Source organism: Chanos chanos, chromosome 6 (genome assembly GCF_902362185.1).
Source record: "Chanos chanos chromosome 6, fChaCha1.1, whole genome shotgun sequence".
Taxonomy (NCBI): Eukaryota; Metazoa; Chordata; class Actinopteri; order Gonorynchiformes; family Chanidae; genus Chanos; species Chanos chanos.
The window spans coordinates 24,849,592-24,874,526 of record NC_044500.1 but is presented as its reverse complement, the minus strand read 5'-3'; the positions used below and the strand labels follow the sequence as shown (position 1 = coordinate 24,874,526).

Sequence of the window (24,935 nt, the reverse complement as noted above, 5' to 3'; positions counted from 1 at the left end):
TGTGTTTATTTACCCCTGTGTTTCCCTCATTGTGTCTGTGTTTATATATCCCTGTGTTTACCTCATTGTGTCTGTGTTTATTTACCCCTGTGTTTTCCTCATTGTGTCTGTGTTTACATAGCCCTGTGTTTTCCTCATTGTGTCTGTGTTTATATAGCCCTGTGTTTTCCTCATTGTGTCTGTCTATAAATACCCCTGTGTTTTCCTCATTGTGTCTGTGCATATACACCCCTGTGTTTCCCTCATTGTGTCTGTGTTTATTTACCCCTGTGTTTCCCTCATTGTGTCTGTGTTTATATAGCCCTGGGTTTCCCCCATTGTGTCTGTGTTTATATACCCCTGTGTTTCCTCATTGTGTCTGTCTGTAAATACCCCTCTGTTTTCCTCACTGTGTCTGTGTATATATACCCCTGTGTTTCCTTCATTGTGTCTGTGTATATATAACCCTGTTTTTCTGTGTGCACTTGCGAAGTCTTGTACCAGCTTTGCTGGGCTGAGCTGTTCCTTGTTTCCAAATTTTCCTTGTCTCCCTGTTAGCCCTGTTTCTCTATTTAGCTCTGTTCTGCTACACTGTTTAGCCCTATTCCCTTTGCTAGCCCTGTTCTTACCATTAGCCTTGCTGTGTATAGACTTTAGCCTACTCTTGACTATGATCTTCCCTAGCCCCAGTAACCAGTGTATTGTGTACCAGGCCCTGCCTGTTTACTGACCACAATTTTGATTACCATTTGGATTTTCATAAATGTTGCCTGCACTTGCATCCAGTCTCCTCTCAGTTTCACGACAAGTAGAAAGGACAGATGCTGAGAATGGACAGATGTTGAGAATGGCCATTAGCGATGGGTGATAACGGAGGCTTTGACTACAGGAGGAGAGAGAGTTTTGAAGTGTTCAGTAATACGGCTAATGAGTCACATCATGGTTACCCACTGTCTCGTCAAACCAAGTCTGAGTGAACCATCACCGTCAGTACTGTGAGTGTCTGCAGATTTTCAGTATGCTTCACAGCCGTGAGTAGGTCAGCTGCAGTCTCAACACATTAATGATGCCCAGCCCAACATAATCTTACACAATTACAGTCCCTTCTCCCAGCCCTGTCCTGCATACAACTGAAAAAACACACACAACATTTCACTAATGCCACAAACACTTCTGTAATATATTATTTAACAGAAGCTGCACGAAGAACAAAACGATCAACCAAAAAAAGAAAGAAAAAAGAGAAGAAATCACAGACCTTAAAAGCCTTCAGAAGAGGGGGAAAAACAGTTCCTTATCTTTACTGAGAAAAACTATCCAGCATGATCAGTTAATTAAAAAGAAGACTGGGACTAGAATAAGCAGTCGAATTTCTTTTGCTAACTTCTAATTTTCCTCTTCATCTGTTTCACTATTCGTCTATCTATAAAAATCTCTGTTTCACTGTCTTTACTTGAAGCAGAAGTTTCACCCATTAAAGTCATAAGAGACAACTCAAATGTAAAACACACGTAACCTTGTCACTGTGGTGCCACGGTTTACCGTGTCTGCATTATAGACTCTCTATATAATCTCTCTCCCTCTCTCTCTCTGTGTGTGTGTGTGTGTGTGTGTGTGTGTGTGTGTGTGTGTGTGAGTGTGTGTGAGTGTGTGTGAGTGTGTGTATGTGAGTGTGCATAGCAAAGCTAGCCTGCGTGTTAGCACTTGGCAGTTCTGCTTATCCTGACATGCACTGGAAACAATTTAAGAGATGAGCAGAGAGTGCGTGTGCTCGGTGAGGGGAGCAGACGGTTTCTCTCTGTGAGAGCTGGGCACAGATGGACATGTCTGTCTGGCATGAGTCCTTGTCCCAGTGGGCCAGTGTGGCGCAGGCCCTGTCCCTAAGCAAACGCACAGGAGCACAAACTCGGCTAGGATGGGCTTCCTCCCTCAGCCAAGCACACACACACAGAGAGAGAGAGAGAGAGAGAGAGAGAGAGAGTGAGAAAGAGACAAAGTGAGGCAGTTGCTGAGACAGGAGGAATATCCTCAGACTGAACAGATGGTATTGGAGAAAGAAGTAGAGGGATGAAGAGATTGGGGGAGTCAGAAGCGACAGATTTCCACCTCCATTCTCACTTTTTCTTTTTCTTTTTCTTTTTTGAAGCTCAGTGCAACATCTGATTCAACCAGTAAACTCAGCAAAGTACTGTCCACTCTGATCTTGATCCAAGTAGCTAAGTGGATTCTGGTGAGTTAACGTTGGACTTCATAAAAAATATAGAGCTCTGAAGGTTAAAAAAGAAGTTAAAAAAAAAAAACAAAAACCTGTAAATCATGTTAACAATGTCACCTGTTCAGCCAGGAGTAGGCAAGCTTCCATTTTAAAGGCAATCTCACAGATCAGATATCTCCAGCTGAGATCATCCCCTCTCACTCGTCTGTGCTGTGAGAGAGAGCTGAACGGACACGGGATCTCTGCAGCTCCAGCAATCTTGCACTTATCTGGAAGTACAGAGGGCTTTCACAGGAGCGGCGTCCAAAGGTCAAAAATTTAAACCTGAAATGTGTGTTTTATGACTTCGTATGAATACTGGTATGAAAATGCAGCAACCATGTAACGGCCCACGTTACTATCCTGTTGGCACAAAAGCGTTCTGTTTCTCATTTCACTGACTGTGATTAGCGACTACTCAGTCGCCACAGAACAATGAGGAGTCACGTGTCTGTGACTGTAAATGAGTTAAGGTTTTCTCTTTTTTCCGTTTTTCCATCATCTGACTAAACTCTACACAGGAAAGAAAGGTTTGTTTATCAAAGATGATATTTTCTATCAGTCAGTGTTCTAAGAGCCTGATTCCTTTCCCCTGCCTGGCTTTGCCACGCAAGATCTGAATATCTGTCATCACTGTGAGCAGACTGATTTAGGACTGTTTTTAATTGAAGAGAATAACAGAGCCAAAGCCCTGACTACATTTAAACTGTCTGACTGTTGATCACCAGTGCTTCCTGAGCCTCTTGGAGTCGCCGTCTGTCCTGAGTCACGGGATCAGGACCGGGTCATTTGTAATTACACATGCCTGACTGCTCTGTGCCTGCCATGGAGAAAACCCCAGAGAGGGCGATGAAGACAACAATGTCGATGAGGACCATCACACGAGAGGATAAACATCTGAGCACTTTCTGTCAGCCCAAATTTAGCTTGCCAAGGTACGGAGCATGAATATGGAGACCATCGTCTCTCACGGTGAACAATCAACCTCAACAAACAGGGCTCTACAAACAAGGCTCTCTCTCTCCCTCTCTCTGAGGCCATGCCTGATGTGCCATACTGTGTGTCTCTGTCTGACAGGTTGAGAAAGTGCCCTATAGAATGAGTGAATGAGTGAGGAGACAGGCTGGGGCTCTGCCCCTCTCTGACCCACATGAGTGGCATTTGAGTCAGTTCTGACAACAGTCACACTCTGTTTGTACACCCTCTGATGTAATAGCTAGTCTTGCTGGAGTCCCAGCCTGCACTCAGCACACGATGTACATTTTCCCTTAACCATAATGTGGAAATGAACATCTAACAATGTCTCTCTCTCTCTCTCTCTCTCTCTCTCGCTCTCTCTCTGTCAAGCCACACGTGCTACTCCTGAGATACCAGTGATCCTGACTCCTCCTGCCCTCTGGACCGATCCATCCTGGTGTTATCATCTTTCATCCCCCTCTCAGCCTCCTGTAAGCATCCCCATCCCCTTTGTTCATGCTCTAATTTACTTGCAATTGTAACTGCCCGCTGGGTCGGCACCTATTGCACACCTGTCTGGCCAAGAAAGGGTCTCCTCTCTCTGTGGTACTTCTCAAGATTTCTCCCATTTTCCCATCTCCCTTTTTGGTTTTTAGGGAATTTTTTCTTGCCCGCCATGAGGATTAAGTCAGGGGGTGCCGTCCTGTTTTGATTTTGACTGTTGTGGCCTGTAAAGCCCTTTGAGACTGTAAACAGTGATATTGGGCTCTAAATAAACTTGAAACTTGAAACTTGATGTGTCATCGCACGATGATGTCAGAGAGACACAACTGTCTTATATCGGCCATCTCATGCTGTCATGACAGGTTATGTCACTCATTTCACACAGTAACCTACTACACCGTCAGCACACTTGATTGTCTGAAATCAGTCACAGTAGAGCTGAACCATAACAGAGCATACGCAACTTTCCAACACGGGGCACGTGTCTTATTTTACTGACAGTTGAAGAGAGTCAGTGAAAAATATACATCTCTCAAATCTTTTATTTCCAAAAACAAATCTTGTAGTCACTGGCAGCCCTGTCTTCAGTGGTCTGAGCACCTTCCCCTGTAAAGCTAATGGCTTCATATAACAAAAAGCCCCTGTCTATAGTTCCCTGTAAGACTGGAGAACACACACTGGGGTTACTCTTTGTTCCCAGAGACTGGAAATGCCTATCTTTGCAGTTATGAACTGCCCTCTTCCATTCAGCTCTGAGCTGTACATCAGGGCTTAAGCCTGGAGACTCAGAAACATGCTGGAAAAGGTCAAGTCTGAGGTCAGTGACCTGTTTCTCTGTGAATATTGACCTTTGTTCAGGGTCGCTGTCTTCCAGCCATGTTTTAGTCCCCAGGCAGTGGGAGGCTTTGGGTACTTGTTAAAGGTCATGACACCACTGAACGCAAACAGTGACCTTTTGAGAAAGAGAGCAGTCCCATGACACAAATTGTCCATTGCTGTATCTTACAGTCAGTGTGACCTCCTTCTCTGCATGCCATCCACCTGCACTCACCACTCAGCTCCATTTTGTCTCCCTGAGTTGTAATGCTCTGTTCCAAGCAAAACACCCCTGGCGTTTGTTTACCAGGCCATAATGCGCCTTCCTGGTCAAGTGCCCCAGGCTTTTCCCAAGTTGTGAGATGTGGTGGTCTTAGAGCAGGCTTATTTCTCATAACATTTCACGTTAGCTTCTTAGAATGAAGGTGGTGGCCATTTTTATCCATATGGAAACTCAGGGATCTCAGAACGCAACTAAGTTCTCTGTTTCTCCAACTGTAGCCGTTGGATGTGTTTTTATACCCTGAACCAGCTTCAGTCACCACTCCACTGGGTGGGTAAAACACACTCACTGTCATCCCTTTGTCACCATTCCACAGGTTTAACATCACACTGATGCCTTAACATCTGTGCTGCATTAGATTTCAGTTGTTACTTTGCATTAGGGCTGGGGGAAAAATTTGATTCAGTTACAAATCACAATTCTTGATGATGGCAATTCTTAGATTGCTTCGCTGATCAAATATCGATTCTTTAATTAAAAATAAAAAACTAGGGATTTTTGGTATGTACATGTTGGACAAGCATTGGCATGACAACTGAAATTTACTGAGGGCTTCCTTATAGTTCTGCATGCTATATCTGTGCACTCTGACTCTTACTGACAGGGAGAAATAAACGTGGCTGAACACACATGTCCGCAGGTGCATGCAGCGCCATCACGTTTTAGGTCCTAAAGCACGGAATCACTTTGGATTCTATGGAATTGATGCAAAGCTTGATCCTATTAATATGGCTGTATGCAAAATCTGCCATGGAAAAGTAAAATATTTCAGTAATACAACCAATATTTGTGTGCATCTCACTCAAAACCACCTGGAGTTGAGCTCGAATGAAGCTACTGGTGATCACTGGTGAAACATGGTGGATACTCTAAACAAACTTCCCAGCAACTGTGAGAGGGCAAAATGTATCAGTAGGTCCATAGCACATTTAATTTGCCAGGACCTTTGTCCATACAGTGTTGTGGAAAATGTGTGTTTTCGCAACATGATACAATTTTTGGAACTGCGGTATAGCATACCATCAAAATGATGGAGAGGCACAGCATCTTTATTACATATATTTTCAGCAGAAAGAAAAAAAAGCCTCAAAAATTGTAACACTAAATTGCAATACTTAGAGATTCATAATACTTAAAAAAATTGCAATATATATCGAATTGGCGAACCAAATATCGAACCAAATATTGATGCGATATTGAATCGGGGGGTCGCTGCCGATTCCCAGCCCCACTTTGCACCCAATACCTGACGTAAAATGGTCAAAAACCATTTGTCTCTGTTCATGACCTCCCCATGATGATGTACGATAATCAGAATTTACACACACATAAAACATGATTTTCCATAAAAACGGATCCATGGAAACCCACAGTAAAGCTCCATTAACCTCAGATGAAGACACAGGGCACTGTTCCTACTCTGTACTCTACACTGAAGAACTAAAAGACAGCTTGAGTATCACCACAAATATTTCCCTACCCAGTCTTCTTCTTTCATTTTTTTTTTTTTTTTGGTTATTTGTTGTGTAAGGAAATGGCCTGACATTACATGGTCCATTTTTACAGCTGTTGGGCTAAAAAGGGGACTAAAGGGACTCTGTCTCTGATGAGTTTATATAACGCTTCTTTTGACTCAAATGCTGTTGATTTAAATGTCACGCTGTCTTCCACTGCCTAAAAGGCCGAGGTTAAATTCATTCTAACTGTGTCAGTGAATGTCATTTTCTGAAAAACCCCTCCATCCCTTTGTCCTCACCTTCATAAGTCCCACTCTCCAACAGCAGTCCACTCTCCTCCAGGATGCGGAAATCCCCCACGCTGATGAAGTTATAGTCCACTCCAGGGACCTCCCCTTCTCTGGGCAGCCTGGTGGTACCTGCCAATCAAAAAAACAGACACAACACAAAAGAGAAGAAAAAATCATCAGTAATTTGTCAGACAACAGATATTAATGATTGCTGAAACATTGTGTTATTCATTTGCAGATAGGACAGATCACAGGAGCCGTATTTTACTACCAAATGCCTCTTTTGCAAGCGTAGTGAAACTGTGTGTTTAATGGGCTGCAAATGTATTTGAACCACCCATTGTCTCATTGTCTGTCTGTCTGTTCTTCAAAATTGTCATTAATCCTGGGATCAGACCTGCCAGGAAACAGCCTTCACCACTCATACTGTCCCATGGCCGAACCACATTAAAACACTCAGAGACAGAGGGATGGACAGGAAGAGAAGGAGAGATGATGATGATGATGATGATGATGATGACTATGTTCAGGATGTACTAAAGAGCACCATATCCAGGAAAGCCATTGAGTCAGAGACACACTGTGCCATTTCTCAGAAAACACATTTTCTCTCAGGCATTTACAGGGAATAAGGAGGAAGCTGATGCTAGACAGGAGTCAAGAGCAGTGATGAAACCTCTGAATAGCTGAAGGAAGTCACAGTCAATTTGAAACCAGGACCTGAATTTCTCAGATCTGACACTTGGAACCTTGAACTTTTACCATATGAATTCTTGACACCCAAAACATTTCTAAAAAAAACCCCCACTTAATAAATATACATTTATTTAACTGCATGTACATGTAATCAAATGCCATGAAATTAAAATTGGATTTTTTTTACTGTAATAGCCCTGTTTTTGTATCTTGTCCATGTGTGGTCTGCAGAAAGTGTTTTTTGAAGAGCTCCCTGTTTCCCTCACTGCCGATGTCTTACCGTGGGCACCACAGTTAAACAGCCTCTCAAACGAAAAGGACAAAAATAAAACGTGGCCTTTCTCGGCTCTGCCTGCGCTGGTGTTAGTAAATGCCATGGGGTTTAACTGTCATTTGACAAAACTACGGCAGAGTCAGATGCCCACAGAGAGCTGAGGCTGGGACCAAACGTTGGTTTGATCTTAAATATTATCCAGAGATCGCCCTCTGTGGGGTGCACTGCAGCGGAACGAGTCTGCCATGATATAGAGTATTTGTCTTTCCTGTCTGGGCTCAGAGACGGGTGTGTGGTGGACCGTCAGATGAATGGAGTCTGTTTATGGGGTGTGGGTGTCTTGTGTGTGCCACCCATTAGCTGAGACAGGTAATGCTTTCTGTTTCTCTGTCAGCCCTTCAGAATTCCCTAACTGCTCAAAACAACTCACCCTAAACTCACTATCAAATCCTTAAACAGCACAGACAAACAGCTACTTGGAAGATAAATTGAACTTGCAATGGGTAACCACAGAATAATTTGCCAGTCATGTGAACCAAGATCACTGATTTTTAATACCAACTGGATTAAATACATAAATTAAATATTAAATAAAAATAGTTCTATACAGTTATTTCAGCCAGGAAAAGCACACACAAACACCCCCCCCCCCCCCACACACACACACACACAATCCAAAAGAACATGTCAGAATCAAAAAGCAGCATGACTACAACTGTTCTGAAAACCTGTGTTTATGATGAGAGAGCAAGAGAGAGAGAGAGAGGAAAAGAGTACGATAAAGGAGGATTGGTCCACAGTCTAGAGTGCCACCTTAGGCCTGTTCTCCTCTTTGTCTCCATCAGAGGAGCTTTTAGGAGCTGTTGTGGGGTGGAGGCAGGCATTGGGTTTTATGTGTCAGGGCTGTATAGTGGATGGAGGCAGAGAATAGAAATGAAGTGTATCCTCCCCATGTGATTTAGACTCCTGGGCCTTTCTACCTCCTTCTCAGAGTCATCTTCTTTCCCTACTTCTCCCTGCTTTTTTTCTCTCTGCATCACTCTCTTTTGATCTCTCACATATACTGTGATCCCGCATCTCTCTGGGCAGATTCAGATAAGAATAATTATCCCTAAACCAGAGTCAACAGACAGACATATGGAACAATGATGAGAATGAGAAAGAGAGAGAGGGTGGGGGGAGAGGGAGAGGGGGAAAGAGAAAAAGAACTAGAGAGAGAACTACAGAGAGTGAGAGAAAAAGAGAGGGAAGGAAAGACAGAAATAAGGACAGAAAGAGTCTCTCTAATCTTTCCAACATGCAGGTGTCAGTTTCCGCTCACATGAACTTACCAAAAACAATACTGATACGGCCCATGCAAGGATACACAGTGACCATTTTACATTAGCACTGCACTAGTCACATAATCATAAGCTCCAAAATGCATCACCAGTTCTGTGCCAACACACAAAAGACCAAAAAAAAAAAAAAAAACATAGAGAAACTGGTGGGGTATGTGTGTGTGTGTGTGTGTGTGTGTGTATGTGTGTGTCTTTGTGTGTGTGTGTGTGTGTGTATGTGTGTAAGGCCCTTATAAAACATTTTACTTTGTTAATGCCTTTCTAATGTTAATTATATTTTAGTTGATAACAATGCTTCATACATTGTATATTGAAGATAACTACATCTACCATAATCCTTTGTTTTCCTTATTTGGTAATACTGTGTGTTTGCCCGCGCAAAGTTGTGAAAAAGCCTAATGATGTAACCAATCCTGTACAAGTTTAAAGTTGTGATGTGCGTTGAGCCAATCAGAGACTGTGAGACATTAAGCGAGGATCTAGAAGCTACTGCTGCAGAGAGAAGTGCAGAGAGAAGTGCAGAGAGAGAAGTTGGAGTTGGTGACACGAAGTTTGCTGTCGGAAAAAACCGGGGACTAAATCGAGTGAAAGCGGACTTTGCCAGCCTGTGAAGCCACATCGTAGCTGACCTGCTGAGGAACTGCTGCTCGAGAGGAGCCTACAGTGTTTAATTCGCGAGGCCAGACTGTTTTTCGTCCCGTGGGGTAAGCGCGACTGCAAAACCAAGTGAGTGAACTTTGCTGCCGTCTATGTCGGATCTCATTCGCTATTCGGAGTTTCACGAACTGTGAGTTGTCTCAATGTGCACCAACACAACGGGCCCCAACGTTTATTTTGCAAGCTTGCAAAGGGTGTAGTGAAGACTCTAAATTTTACTTGTGTGTTCATTGTATTTTGTTTTGTGGTCAGTATCCATTGTAAAATCGCTGTGTTACAGTTGTATTGCTTCGCCGCCATTTTGTGAAGTTAATTGCCTAGTATAGCGAGTGCAGGGAGAACATTCGTGTTGCAATTGTTTTCTGTTACCAAGATTTATTATTTGTCAGGTTTCCACGTAAGTGGGTATGGTGACAAAACTGATTTGGAAGAATATTTGTTATTTAATGTTTTAATTCATATTAGACCCACAGACACATTCGCAGACGCATGCACATTCTCACATACACACATACATGCACGCAAGAACATATCCACACTCATTTTTATTTTTATTTCATGGGGAGTTAAAAAGAGTAAAATAAATGTCACCAATTTGTTAAATTTCATCAACGTGTCATTTCATCACTGTTGTTTAACTGAAATACTGATATTAGGGATCATTCATTTTACTTATTGCTTTCATGTTAAATATATCTGAAGATCTACAGCTTTTCTGCCAGGTAGCACTGGTATTGTACTTCTTCAGTGGAGGCACCGCGCTATTTAGTTTATTCTCATCTTGCTTAAGTTTTCTTTTTGTTATCGCCCATTAGTATTTGCCATCCAACCCTTTTCTAGCCCTAGACCTGCCAGTCCCAATTTTAGTGGTAAACAGGAGATCCAGCCAGCTCACCATTCTCGGTAGGGAACCCAGGATTCTGTTTTGTGATATCAATAGGAGTGTGACTCGTGAGTACCTTCCGGCGCCAGGGAAGAAAAGGGTTACATTTTTGGAGGCACCGCTGGGATTATCCTGTTCACCAGACAGGGAAAGGTTAGTTTAGTGTGGTTGTGAACATTTTATTGTGTGATATTGGTCGCTGGTAGCAGACACTATGGAACTCACTCAGGTTGTGGAGTGGAGTCGTGAAGAGAATGTTTGTCTGTCCCGTGCTGTTGTGCTGGGTAATGTACCTTTAGATGTGGTGGATGAGACTGTAGCCAGAGTGTTAAATACAGTGAAAGTCTTTGGACATACTAAGATTCGTGGTCGTCGAGGGGACTCGACTGGTCGTCAGTTGTTCATATTAGTAGAGACAAGCACTGATTTAGACCCTAATAATGTACCTCCAGAGGTAGGGATTGAGGGAGAAGTGGGACCCTGGCCTGTGCACCTTGTCGAAAGTCTGGTAGTTCCAGGTTCTGATATAAGTTTCCACTCAAAACTGATGACACTACTTCAACAAGAGGGCAAATCCCTTAGGGATCTTAGGGTCATTGTCTCTGATGAGGGGTCCTCAAATGCAGATGTGAATACGGATTTAGTGAATGCCATAGGCAGACTAGTAGACAAGTGTAATCAGGTGTCTGCTGATGGGCCTAGCTACAGAAAATTGAGATTGTTTTCTGGGCTGAAACCTGTTCCATCAGGCGAGGAGGAATATGATGCCTGGATGGAGCAGGCTACTCAAATGGTAAGTGAGTGGCAGTGTAGTGAAGCAGCTAAGAAGCAGCGCATTGTTGAAAGTTTGAAAGGACCTGCTGCTGACATTGTTAGATTTTTGAAGGTTAGCAATCCCTCTGCTACTGCCACGGATTATCTAGCTGCTCTTGAGACAGTCTATGGCAATACAGAGAGTGGGCCAGATCTCATGGCCAAGTTCCGACACACTTATCAGGAGGAAGGAGAAAAGCTCTCTGTCTTCTTGTACCGTTTGGATAAGCTTCTTCATCGAGCTCTGCTGAAAGGAGGGATTGATGCTGCAGGCATGAACCGAGCTCGACTGGAACAGCTGATTAAAGGTGCCCTGACCAATGACCTGGTGGCATTACGTGTCAGGATGAGTCACACACTGCAAGATCCCCCTTCTTTTTCCCAACTGATGAGAGAGGTGAGAGAGGAGGAGAATTGGGTCAACGCTAGAGAGAGTGTGAAACCCGCCGCTAAAGTTGCTACCTCAACTGTTCCTGAAGTGTCTACAGTGACTGGATTGGACAGTCTGAAAAGAGAGGTTAGAGAGTTGGCTTCTCAAGTGTCCAAACTGTTGAGTGGAGTTACAGTGACTCCTAGCCCTGAAGTGTTGATGAAGTCTGGGCCTAAAGGGGAAGCAGAAGCTTGCTGATCGTTGGAGCTCAAGTCCTTATGTGGTTGAAAGCCAGATGTCTGACCTCCCAGTGTATCAACTGAGGCCTGTGGATGGCACTGGACCAGTTAAGGTGATGCACCGCAACCACATTCTGCCCTTAGGACAAGAGGTTAGATTGAGTGCTGATAGTGATCCCAAATTTACGTGTTCTCCCAGAGCCATGAGGCGGAGAAGGGCGAAAGAAAGGAATAGAACTCGTGATGCACAGGTTTCTGACCCTGTAGCTGATGTACCTCAGATAAGTGGTTGTTCCTCAGATTCAGAGTCTGAATATGGTAATTATGCTGAGGATTTGATTCTTAATGTACCTGAGATGAGTGAGTCCTATAGACGGAGTGCCCAGGATACAGTGCCTGTAGAGCATGAGGCTGCGGCGTCCGCAGTAGGCCCGCCAGTCGTAGTACAGTTGGAATCAGCTGCTGATCTACCAGTGATCGTAGAAGCGGATGATGGGGTAGCTCTTGATGAAACAGTTGGGAACCAAGACTGTGTTCCAGAGAGTGTTTCCAAAGAGGAGTCTGATTTAGATCAGTTGGATGGGACCCCAAGTGTAGTTAGGAGATCAGAGAGGGAGAGGAAACCAGCTGAGAGATTTACTTATGATACTTTAGGTGAACCTACTACATCTGTCTTGGCCTCTACCAGTTGTAATGTACATTCAGTTAAAGTTGGAGCTGTCCAGTTTCCTGAACACTATAATAATTTTCATGCCTGGTGGTGCAGTTCAGATCGTTGCACCTGTACCGAATTTGTTTCTCTTTTTGTAAACCTAGTTTGGGACGCCCTATGAGACAGCATGGGGGCATGCTGTATTTTGGTGGGGGGAGAGTGTAAGGCCCTTATAAAACATTTTACTTTGTTAATGCCTTTCTAATGTTAATTATATTTTAGTTGATAACAATGCTTCATACATTGTATATTGAAGATAACTACATCTACCATAATCCTTTGTTTTCCTTATTTGGTAATACTGTGTGTTTGCCCGCGCAAAGTTGTGAAAAAGCCTAATGATGTAACCAATCCTGTACAAGTTTAAAGTTGTGATGTGCGTTGAGCCAATCAGAGACTGTGAGACATTAAGCGAGGATCTAGAAGCTACTGCTGCAGAGAGAAGTGCAGAGAGAAGTGCAGAGAGAGAAGTTGGAGTTGGTGACACGAAGTTTGCTGTCGGAAAAACCGGGGACTAAATCGAGTGAAAGCGGACTTTGCCAGCCTGTGAAGCCACATCGTAGCTGACCTGCTGAGGAACTGCTGCTCGAGAGGAGCCTACAGTGTTTAATTCGCGAGGCCAGACTGTTTTTCGTCCCGTGGGGTAAGCGCGACTGCAAAACCAAGTGAGTGAACTTTGCTGCCGTCTATGTCGGATCTCATTCGCTATTCGGAGTTTCACGAACTGTGAGTTGTCTCAATGTGCACCAACACAACGGGCCCCAACGTTTATTTTGCAAGCTTGCAAAGGGTGTAGTGAAGACTCTAAATTTTACTTGTGTGTTCATTGTATTTTGTTTTGTGGTCAGTATCCATTGTAAAATCGCTGTGTTACAGTTGTATTGCTTCGCCGCCATTTTGTGAAGTTAATTGCCTAGTATAGCGAGTGCAGGGAGAACATTCGTGTTGCAATTGTTTTCTGTTACCAAGATTTATTATTTGTCAGGTTTCCACGTAAGTGGGTATGGTGACAAAACTGATTTGGAAGAATATTTGTTATTTAATGTTTTAATTCATATTAGACCCACAGACACATTCGCAGACGCATGCACATTCTCACATACACACATACATGCACGCAAGAACATATCCACACTCATTTTTATTTTTATTTCATGGGGAGTTAAAAAGAGTAAAATAAATGTCACCAATTTGTTAAATTTCATCAACGTGTCATTTCATCACTGTTGTTTAACTGAAATACTGATATTAGGGATCATTCATTTTACTTATTGCTTTCATGTTAAATATATCTGAAGATCTACAGCTTTTCTGCCAGGTAGCACTGGTATTGTACTTCTTCAGTGGAGGCACCGCGCTATTTAGTTTATTCTCATCTTGCTTAAGTTTTCTTTTTGTTATCGCCCATTAGTATTTGCCATCCAACCCTTTTCTAGCCCTAGACCTGCCAGTCCCAATTTTAGTGGTAAACAGGAGATCCAGCCAGCTCACCATTCTCGGTAGGGAACCCAGGATTCTGTTTTGTGATATCAATAGGAGTGTGACTCGTGAGTACTTTCCGGCGCCAGGGAAGAAAAGGGTTACATGTGTTTGTTTGTAGCAGAGATTAGCTGAGGTGTCTTCATCCTAAAGCAGAAGCAGTAATGAAAGAACATAATTCACGCTGCTGTAACAACACAAAACACAAAGCTGAATGTGGCGACCTCACTCACTGATAAAACAGCATTAAGTTCAAGAATTAAAAAAATGGTCTTCACACGTAACAAAATATGTTTACTGTAGCAACAGCACAGAGAAACAAAGCAGTGAAAACAAGCTTTATTCATAAATTTTATTTATAAACCAAATTATATATTCATAAACTTTATTTATATTCAAAAAGTTTATTTATACATCTTATTTTCATTTATATTTATAAAAAGTCTTGCATTTTTCTTTCAGATGTAGCCTGTGTCACTCATGTAAGTCAGGATATTGACTGAATTGAAGCTGTGTTCAACTGAAATCTGTTCTAGTATATTCTGTGGATGTTTTGGGTTGAATTGGAATTGAATTGATTTAAAACTGAACTAAAACAGAAAGAAAGAAAGAAAGAAAGAAAGAAAGAAAGAGAAACAGAGACATACAGAGAGAGAGAGAGAGAGAGAGAGAGAAAGAGAAGTGGGTCAGAAGTGGAGTGACCTGAGGACAGTGCGGGACCATGGCATGTGTATATTGCTGCCATAATTTTTTGTTTGTTTCAGCATGACTAATTTTCACTAAGATCAAAGAAAAGAGACATGCTTATTCTGTTAGGAGACAGAATTAATTCAGTCTCTATCGTCACAGCAGTTGCAAACAAAGTGAAAATGTGTCAATTTGAATGTTTGGTTTATTAACAGTCCAAGTGCAATTTAACCGTGTTCTATGGTGAATCGCTACAGTATCCAACTCTAAACTTTACGAAAGGGAAATCCTATTCAATTTGACACGGGCTGCTAAACGGTCTTCCTGACAGCCTTACGCCATTCTGACTGAACACATGAGCAGTAAGACTGTCCATTCTGACTGAACACTGTGGTTGGGGGGTAGAGGTTATGTGACTGGCTGTTGCGATTGGGGAAAAGGTGATGTGACTGGGTGGGGTGGGGTGGGGGGTGGGGGGTGGGGTTTTGTTCTCAAGATTAAGTCTGACTAACTGTGCACCATAGGTCGCGTGGATTGGGGGGGGGGGGGGGGGGGGGGGGGCTGAAAGCACATTTTGGTATGTGATGATAGCTAACTGCTTATGGTGTTTTCAAAGGAATGGGAGGAGTGTGTTTCAGCCCCACTCACCAGGCCTGGGGGGCTGCCGCCAGAGGGGAAAAGTATTTGTGTGAACATTAAAAAAACATATCAATGATAAACGCAACATTCACAGTCACATCAGGACACAATCCCCCAAAGACATACGGCCTGTACACAACACAACGCATGACAGCACAAAAACTCCCTGTAAAACAGAGAGAGAGAGAGAGAGAGAGAGAGAGAGAGAGAGAGAGAGAGAGAGAGAGAGAGAGAGAGAGAGAGAGAGAGAGAGAGAGAGAGAGAGAGAGAGAGAGAGAGAGAGAGAGAGAGAGGGAGAGAGAGAGAGAGAGAGAGAGAGAGAGAGAGAGAGAGAGAGAGAGAGAAAGAGAGGGAGAAAGAGAGGGAGAGAGAGGGAGAGAGAGGGAGAGAGAGAGAGAGAGAGAGAGAGAGAGAGAGAGGATCCAGGCAAACTCAAACTCTAGATTCTCAGAAACACACATTGCCAGTTTTCAGAGAACAGATTTTTTTTTCTCAGCAGTTAACAGACAACACTGGACAAGCTGCCAAAGCAGAGTGCAGTTCTGCCTTAGAACCAGTGCAGGCAACAGACAAAACCATACATCATTTCCTCTGCCTGCTCAATAACCCATTTAATCTGAACCCCAACTTACCCAAACACTAGTGTCTACAGCTCTTAGGCTTTACGAACAGGTCCTAAGGACTGCGTGAGTCAGGGCTGGTGTGTCCCCTGTGTGTGTGGCTGAGGAACCTATCCACAGAGCACTACTGTCTCCTGGTCAAATGCAATAAAGCAGCATACTGGACGTGTAAAACATAAGGCTAATGATCAGATGTGGAAATAGGCACGGGGAAGTGAGGAAACCTCATTAAAGTGAACAGTGAGAGGAGTTTTCTAACAGGTTAGAGATGTGTGTGTGTGTGTGTGTGTGTGTGTGTGTGTATGTGTGTCTCTTACAGGGGATGGTCCGTAGGTACAGGTTGTCTCTGATGACCTGCTGCAGCTTGTGGTCCAGTGATCCTTTCTGGAACTGAAGACTGAGATAATGCCGCAAGTCTGTGTTAAGCACCTTCCCTAGAGAGAGAGAGAGAGAGAGAGAGAGAGAGAGAGAGAGAGAGAGAAAGTGAGGCATTTGGAGAGGTTGGTCACCATGTGACAATGCAGCACAGAGTCTCTGTGAGAGCTGTTCAGTCAGAGAGTTTTAGCAATGTTGGCTTTCAAAACAAGTTGACTGTGCTGAAGTCTAAGGCAACTGTGAAGTCAAAGCCTGGAAAAGCAAAATGAAAGGCCCTACAGTCAGAGCTTATGGAAGAGCAGTCTCGCCAGTGTTTCTCTCCCCAAACTCCACATCGCTTTTGTTAAAGTTCACACAAAGTTTGGAAAGTGGAACTGCAAAGTTTTCTGAGGAGGAGACAGGAAGTTTACTGTTCAAAAGAAAAAGATGAAGAGAGAGCAAGTGGGTGAGGGGGGGGGAGGGGGGCAGAGAAAAAAAGGGAGAAAAAAAGACAGAGAAAGAGAGAGAGTGAGAGAGAGCATGAAACACAAAAGCTCTTCTCCTAATCTGGCTGCCATACTTGTCAGCTGTAGTGACAGAGAGCCACGTTCCAAAGCATGTATAATCCACTCATTAATGTAGTGTGACATTAGAGATCAGAGTCAGACAGGAGGAAGTGTGTATCAGAGCCCTGAGTGAGGCTGGACTCTACAGAGAACCAGGTTAGACCAAACCGCAGAGAACTCCGTCTCATGCACAGGAACACTCAGTGCAGCTGACTACAGAACAATGCCAGGCTAACTTATCGTCAAGACACACTTTGGCTCTGCTAGTCTGCTCAAGAGTTTGGGTACAGGAGAAAAACAAGGAGAACAGGAAGAGAGGACAGTGGGAGGGAGAGAGAGAACATGAGGATGTTCAGAGTTATGGCACAAACAATGACACAGTTCATTATTTGTGTCAACGCAGAGGCACTGAAACAACTCATTCAGTATGGCAAAAAACAAACAAACAAAAAAATCAAAGCCCAAATGATCAAAGTTACGGTTTGCCAAGATGTGGACTTACTGAATTCAGATGTGTCAATTTACATATAAACAGCAGAGGGGAAAAGAGGCTTGAGAATCTGCCTTGTCTCTAACACGTCACTTTTACAGTGACATTAGATGCTTGTTCAGCTCACGTTTGTTTACGTGGACCCTCTGATTTAATCATTTCCAATGCGCCGACTGTTACTACAGACGTGCGAGTCGCAGATATATTTACCATTGCCTCATTTAGGCAGAATTAGTTAAACGCCAGTTTAACTGCGCATTAAAAGTAGCGGTTTTCCACTGATAAACATGCCATTAGCCTGCTTTGTCGGTAACCTAATTTAGCAATGGACATCGTTATAAGCTGCTGTAAGCGACGTTGCCAGAGAATTTTTAGAAGTGACGAGGGAGAAATGATAGGACCGTTGTTTGTTTACTCGCTAGAACTGCCACACTGTTTCATAAATAAACCTACAATCAAGTTTGTCAACAGCTTAGCCTACACCTCTCAACTACCGTGACGTTAAAGGTTAAACGTAATTTTGATGTTTGCCCGACTGTTTGGCTTTCACGCTACTGCAGCAAAACCACACATGGCTTACATGAATGCCATAACATGGCTGAAGGATAAACCTTCTGTCTCTCAGTTTCTTTTTTAACTGTCATTTATCGGCCATTATAAACGCCAATATATATCTATTTATCTGCAATTTGATTATATCTGCATTGGGAATAATGCAGATCTGGCCAATCTGCATTATAACACACACACAGTACTGGCCAATCTGTGTTACAACACACAAACAAAACTGGCCAATCTGTTTGATAACGCACGCACACACAATATTTACCAGTCTGCATTTTAAAACATACACACACAATACTGGCCAATCTGCATTACAACACACACACACACACACACACACACATACATACACAGTACTGGCCAGTCTGCATTATAACACACACATTATACTGACCAATACACAAATCCCATTCTCTTAGGAACATGGAAAAAGGCTTTTCAACATGCTTGCTTGCCAAGTCTCAAACACTCTCTTTCTCTCTCTCTCTCTCTTTCTCTCTCTCTCTCTCACACACACACACACACACACTCTCACTCTCTCTTTCTCTCACATACACAGACACACACACACACACACACACACATACAGATACACACACTGAAATGATGCCTGGACATGTATTTTCCTTCCCTGTAGGGACTGTGGTTTGGTCAGGGGACTGAAAGTGGTCTAGTTTTCACAAAACTCTTTGCCTGTCCTCACCCTGTTGCACTTTAAAGAGGGCCAATTCACAGCTGCCCCCCCCCCCCCCCTTTCTCATCCATTTTGCTCAGCAGTTTATTTCCTCCCATTCTGCGGCTTATATTTGTCATAGACTTGTCACTCATAGGCCATAAGTAAGTGACAGGTCAGACACTGGGCAGTGGAGGTCAGACTCAGGCTGTTACTCAGGTATGTACAATACTGTGTCTGCTCTACACAGCCCGGAAAACATCCATGTCCTTTCATATCTTTATCCTGTTCAACTCTTCCATAACAACACAGAAAAGTCTGAGCGTGCTGGAGCTGGACCTGACTGATAGCACCTGCTCTCCACACCCGTGCCCACAGGGCTCTGTTGTCTTCCCTCCCCACGGACACATCCCTTCACTGACATACACACAAGCAGTTTGACACTGCTGAAGAATCGCCCCAGGCCTGTTAGTCTTCTGTGGTCCAGGTCAGTCTGTTTCTCCCTCTATCTCTGTCCTCTTCCCCTGCCTTCTCTCTCCCTCTCTCTCGTGACAGGACTAGGCAATTTGTCCAAAGACAGTATCCCTGAGGAAGTGAGTCAAAGGTAGTTTACTGAGCCAGGTCTTCAGTACAGCCCTGTCACATGCAGGATGCTGCGCTTACACAGGATGTAAAAAAGCAGAGAGACAGCAAACACACTCTGCTTTAACTGAACACATGATAAACCCAGCTTTTACGGGAGCACTACTGAGCTGGGGAGGAGCACAAAGAGTGTCTGAACTTATCAGTTATACAGACGCCTCTCACCACAGGCCTGTCATGTGACACACCACATGACATACACGATCAACTATCCAATGGCACATATGACACACACACTGCATGTCCTGAGGTGTCCAGATGTACCAATAATAGAGCCATTAACCTCTAGAGAGGACAGAGAGAGAGAGAGAGAGAGAGAGAGAGAGAAAGCGACAGGGAAAGAGAGAGAGAGAGAGCAGAGTGTAGCCCTGAGCAGAGAGTCATTTTGTGTCTCTGTCACATCTCCCTCCTCCCCTCCACTCTCTCATTCTCTTCTTTTGTGCCCATCTATCAATGTGGAGTGCCTTCCTGTCTGCCCTCACACGGCACTTTTGCAGACCTTTCTGGAAAAGTCCACTGGTCTGTGAAAGAGGGTGTATATAATACTGGCTGACAGGGCACCTCACTCTCTCTCTCTCTGTCTCTCTGTCTCTCTCGCTCGCTCTCACACACACACACACACACACACACACACACACACACACACACACACACACACACACACAGAATGGCGAATCATTCACAGTCAGACGAAGGCAAAGCCTCTTGTCTCTGACAGAGCGAGTGTGACCCTGTGTGGGGACAGACTGTGAGGTAGAAGCCATTCATTAAGATTGTGTGTTGGGGAGACAGTGAGTCGACCTTTCTCCTCTCGTTTGTATGACAGAGGAGGCCGAGCCTGTGTTATGACAGAGTCACACCAGAGAAAGACAAACACACAACAGGAGCCTTAAAACAGGCACAAAAGGCTTATTCATTCTCTCAGAGAGAGTGAGTGAGTAAGGCCTTGTCTGTGCGCTCTCTGACTGAATCAGTCGTATGGTTTGTCTTAACACAGCCTTAAGTAGCAAAGTAATCTCTCCTTTAGTCATTTTAGAGCAAAATGTAAAATATAGAGAAGAGAGAAAAATGACTCACAGACTCTCCGAGAGTCTCTGACAACATATGGTTAGAGAGAGAGAGAGAGAAAGAGAGAGAGAGGGAGGGAGAGATAGAGAAAGATAGAAAGAGAAGGAGAGAGAGAGAGAGTGTGTTGCGTCCTGGGATGTATTTTGTTTCCTGTTTGGGTGTTTCCCTCTCTCTCTCTCGTTACCCCCGTTAGTTGTGTTGTCTTGTTGATCTGTTTTCTGTTTATTTGTTAGTCATTTGTCAGTTTATTTGTCAGTTTGTTGTAGGGGTTAGGTGCCATTTTGTTTTGTACCTGTTTTCTCCTGTTTTTGTTAGTTAGGGAGGTAAGGAGGTTTATTTGTATGTCTTTTTATTTTCATTTTGATGTTTTCTTAGTTTTCTTTTTCCTTTAGCTACGCATGTTTTGCTTATTATTTTGGTCTGCGCCACCCCTGAAGTCTGTTTTGTCTCATTTACTAAAATCACACTAATAACAATGAATAAAAAAGCTGACTAGCAATACTCGGCATATGAGTGTTGGTGTTCTGGTTGCCCTGGTGGCAGGGGATGGAGGTTGTCCCAAACGTTTATGTTTACCCCACCCTAGACAGGGTTAAGGGAGATTATGAGAGAGGGGGAGAGAGAGAGAGAGAGCGAGAGAGGGAATGAGAGGGACAAAAAAAGAGAGGGAGAGAGAGAGAGAGATGGAGGAAGAGACAGAAGGAGAGAGAGGGAGAGAGAGGAAGAGAGAGGAGAGAGAGATGATGACATGATGAAAGTGTAGCAGGCTGAATATTAGTCCCTTGCTGAGTCTCTGATCTGATGTCAGCTCTGCTCTGTCATGTTTCTGTGCTCTACACTGGTCACACCTCATGAATTATTCAGCATGAGACCAGGGGAAGAGAGAAGATGAATGAGCCAATATAGACAGCCTCTGCAGACATGAGTAGGACGTGTTGACCTATGACCTCTGTGTCCTTTAAGTGCTCCCTGAGGGCAAAACAACAAACAATATGGATATCCAAAACCAACTGCAATCTGAATCACAAAACACACATTCACATATACACACACACACACACCCACACACACATGCACACACACATGCACATATGCATCCATTCACACATACATATGCACAAAAACAAACAAGTAAAAAATGTACACACACCTGGCACACATATGCACACGTGCACGCGCGCACACACACACACACACACACACACACACACACACACAGTTTTATTCCTGTGTTTCTTCTTGCATATCTCTCACTATAAAACATCATATGTGACAATGTTTAACTTTGATTCATTTTTCATTCATTTCTCTGTGTTAATTGTCCACAGTAACTGCCCGAAGCCTTTCCATCAGCTAAACAAACTGTTTAGCACAGCCTGGAATCAAAAATTTCACCTCCTCTACAATCCCTCAGGCATGCCATGTATAATGACCCTCTGGTATTAGATTATACAGCATGCCAACACTTGGCCATGTTTGAAATATCTCAGGATATGAGCACGTTTAAGGTACGCTTGATGGAATCCACATCAAGTTTTCTTTCATTTTTTCCCAAAGGCACAGGTGTAGGTTTACGCAAATCAGAAAGTGTGAGAGAGGAAGGGCACACACACACACACACACACACACACATACATACTGGTAAAAAAGCTCTGCGTCTGTAGAGCTTTACCAAACACTATCTCATATCCCTCATAAGGCTAGCACTGGACAGAGGGAGAGGGAGAGGGAGAGAGAGAAGAGACAGACAGAAAGGGGGGGGAGAGAAAGAGGAGAGTGGGAGAGACAGAGAGAGAAAAAGAAGTGACAGTGAAAGTGAGAAGAGAGAGAGAAAAAGAAGTGACAGAGAGAGAAGAGAGAGAAAGGGGGGGGGGGGGGTGTCAGAGAGAGAGAGAAGGGCAGACCACCGTCTCTGCTAAAACACTTTTCATGTTTCATCAGTGGAGAGACACCATTGGTGTAAGAGCAACAGTAAGGGACTTTGTTTGTTTCTTAACCTCTAAGAGGAGAACAGATTTTATCAAAAATGACAGAATGTCCCAATTTCATCATATCAGGAAAGTGTGACTCTTTGAAACTACACAGAAAGTCTGACACTTTTCTAGACTACCCACATACAAAATGTATATGTGTAAAAGACTTTTACAGGGGTAACTTAATAAGGGGTTAACAAACTAATCTGAGCATATACTGAGAACATGGCAGTCCAGAACCACAGTCCAAAACCATAGTACATAACCACAGTCCAAAACCACAGAACATGACCACAGTCCAAAACCACAGTACATAACCACAGTCCAAAACCATAGTATATAACCACAGTACATATCCACAGTCAAAAACAGCACTCCAGAACCACAGTCCAAAACCATAGTACATAACCACAGTCCAAAACCACAGAACATGACCACAGTCCAAAACCACAGTACATAACCACAGTCCAAAACCATAGTATATAACCACAGTACATATCCACAGTCAAAAACAGCAGTTCAGAACCACAGTCCAAAACCATAGTACATAACCACAGTCCAAAACCGCAGAACATGACCACAGTACATATCCACAGTCAAAAACAGCAGTCCAGAACCACTAAACATTGTATGGTGTAAGCCAGTCCCAGATTGCCTTCTGCAGCAATAAAAATTCTGCCTTACATGTTTCTAAACTGTTGATATTTTTCTTGGTTTCAATGTAACACGTCAGAAATACATGAAAAGCCAAGTATGCTGGTAATTAGATACACATTATTAATATAAAGTAATAAACCTGTGACCTGTGTGGCCCTCTGGTGCCCAGTTTGAAGCATAGCAATATGACACAACACGAGGTAAGTGACAGGGCTACAGTGTGTCACAACAGTGGGCACCTATAAAATCTCGTCTTACTGGTGAAAACCTGACAGGGACAAAGCCTCGACAATGAGACCTCGTTTATAAGGATGGCATAAGGTGTCCAGATGGCAGAGGCTGCCAGCCAATCAGACGACTGAGAAGAGGTGCCCTCGGCATCATTTTGTCTACTGTGTCATTGTTCACTGTCAGCTCATCAATATCTAGTCTGAGAAGCCCAAAGCCTGTCTGCTTCAAACATTTCACAGACAGATTCTTCACAAACCAGCTAGTAGTTACATAACCCATTTCATTTTAATACACATTTAATTTTACTGCACATCCAACTGTTTTATTTAAACACAATCTAGTTCAAGTGTTAGTAGAACTGTAGTTTATTGAGTGGTGCTGGACATCAGCTCTCTCAGCAGTGGTACTAGATATTTTTCATGTTTTTCTCCCCAGTTTGACTTGACCAATTCCATATGCTCTCACAAGCCAATGCCATTGCATCACACCCATCATCTCTGATGAGTCCTCCCATACATGCAGAGTCAGTCACTGTGTCTTTTCACCTGCTGGTGAGCAGGCATCTCCGTAGAGACCCACACTGTTTCCCTGGAGCCGCCTGTAACTGTGCAGGAACCCCATCATCACTAAGAGTCTCCTAGAGAGAGGACAGGGACAGCATCCTGTCTGTCCAATCCTTCCAGAACATGGCCAATTGTTTCCTTAGCCATGCCTGACTGAGTGGCTTAAACCTGTCTTTTGAGCTTAAAACCTGAGTTTTGGGTTTATATCTTAAATCTGTCTTTTGTTCCTAAATCTGTCTTTCAGGCTTAAACCTGTTTTGGGGGCTTAAACACTGAACCTCTCTTTTGGGCTTAAACCTGTTTTTTGGGCATAAACCTGAAACCTGTCTTTGGAGGGGCCTCCAAGCATTTGCAGAGCCATAGTAGAGAAGCTCTGTTTTGAAACTTAGACTAAAAAAAGAAAAACAAAGAGGAAAAAATGCTAACCTCTGACCTCACACCTGATAAATGAGAGATTAGGTGAATCAGAGAGTCACTAGCCTCATGCCTCTGAATGTCCCTCATTACAGCGCTACAGAGGCTGGGTTCAGGGGAAGGCTAAGCCTAGCGCCTGCGGAGGGACACGCTCGTGTCCTAATTGGAGCAGTGCTAGCCTGTTAGTCCAACAGCGCGAGCATAATGAGTCTCAGAAGTCCACAGTGACTCACTCCAGACAGGTATACAGCCGCACACTGGGGAAATAACCATCACACAGAGAAACCACACACTGGAAGATAACACTGTGAGTGGGTTTACACGAGGAAAAAAATGAAAAACAGAAGAGGAAGAAGTAGAAGAAGAAGAAGAAATTCCTTGTTTGTGCAGGATTCACTGCAGATGTTAAGTCTATTATGGGAACTTCAGAGAGACAAAGCGTGGAGCCTGTGCATGCAGTGTGGGAGGGGTCCAGGAGCACAGAGCAGTAACGTGAGGAATGAGGAGACTCCGTTAGTCTGAGAGAGTGAGGCATAGCCTCCCAGTTCTCTCTCATGCATAAGTAAACACATCATGTATGCTACGGGAAGCTCCCCTGGTGTTTCTTACAGCAGATGTGGAGTAATATATATAAAAATATAAATATATATGACCCTTGGCACTGCATGTCTATTCCAGGCAGGCTATGTATAGTCACCATGTGAAAAGGGGGAGTCGTCTCCTGCTCCAGCTTAAGTATGGAGGAGTAAGCAGGACCCCAACTCAATAGGGAGGGACTGAGGAGTTAAGGC

The 24,935-nt window shown here is 43.6% G+C and overlaps 1 protein-coding gene across 1 annotated transcript in view; it reads right to left on the bottom strand.

Moving 5' to 3' along the window:
- Positions 1-24,935, bottom strand: part of magi3b (membrane associated guanylate kinase, WW and PDZ domain containing 3b) — a 99,479-nt gene that overhangs the window by 30,281 nt on the left and 44,263 nt on the right. Inside the window, exons 2-3 of the mRNA XM_030776678.1 lie at positions 16,267-16,383; positions 6,550-6,669 (exon numbers count right to left, since the gene is read on the bottom strand). Coding sequence (XP_030632538.1) covers positions 6,550-6,669; positions 16,267-16,383 — 237 coding nt within the window. The remainder of the gene's footprint in view (positions 1-6,549; positions 6,670-16,266; positions 16,384-24,935) is intronic.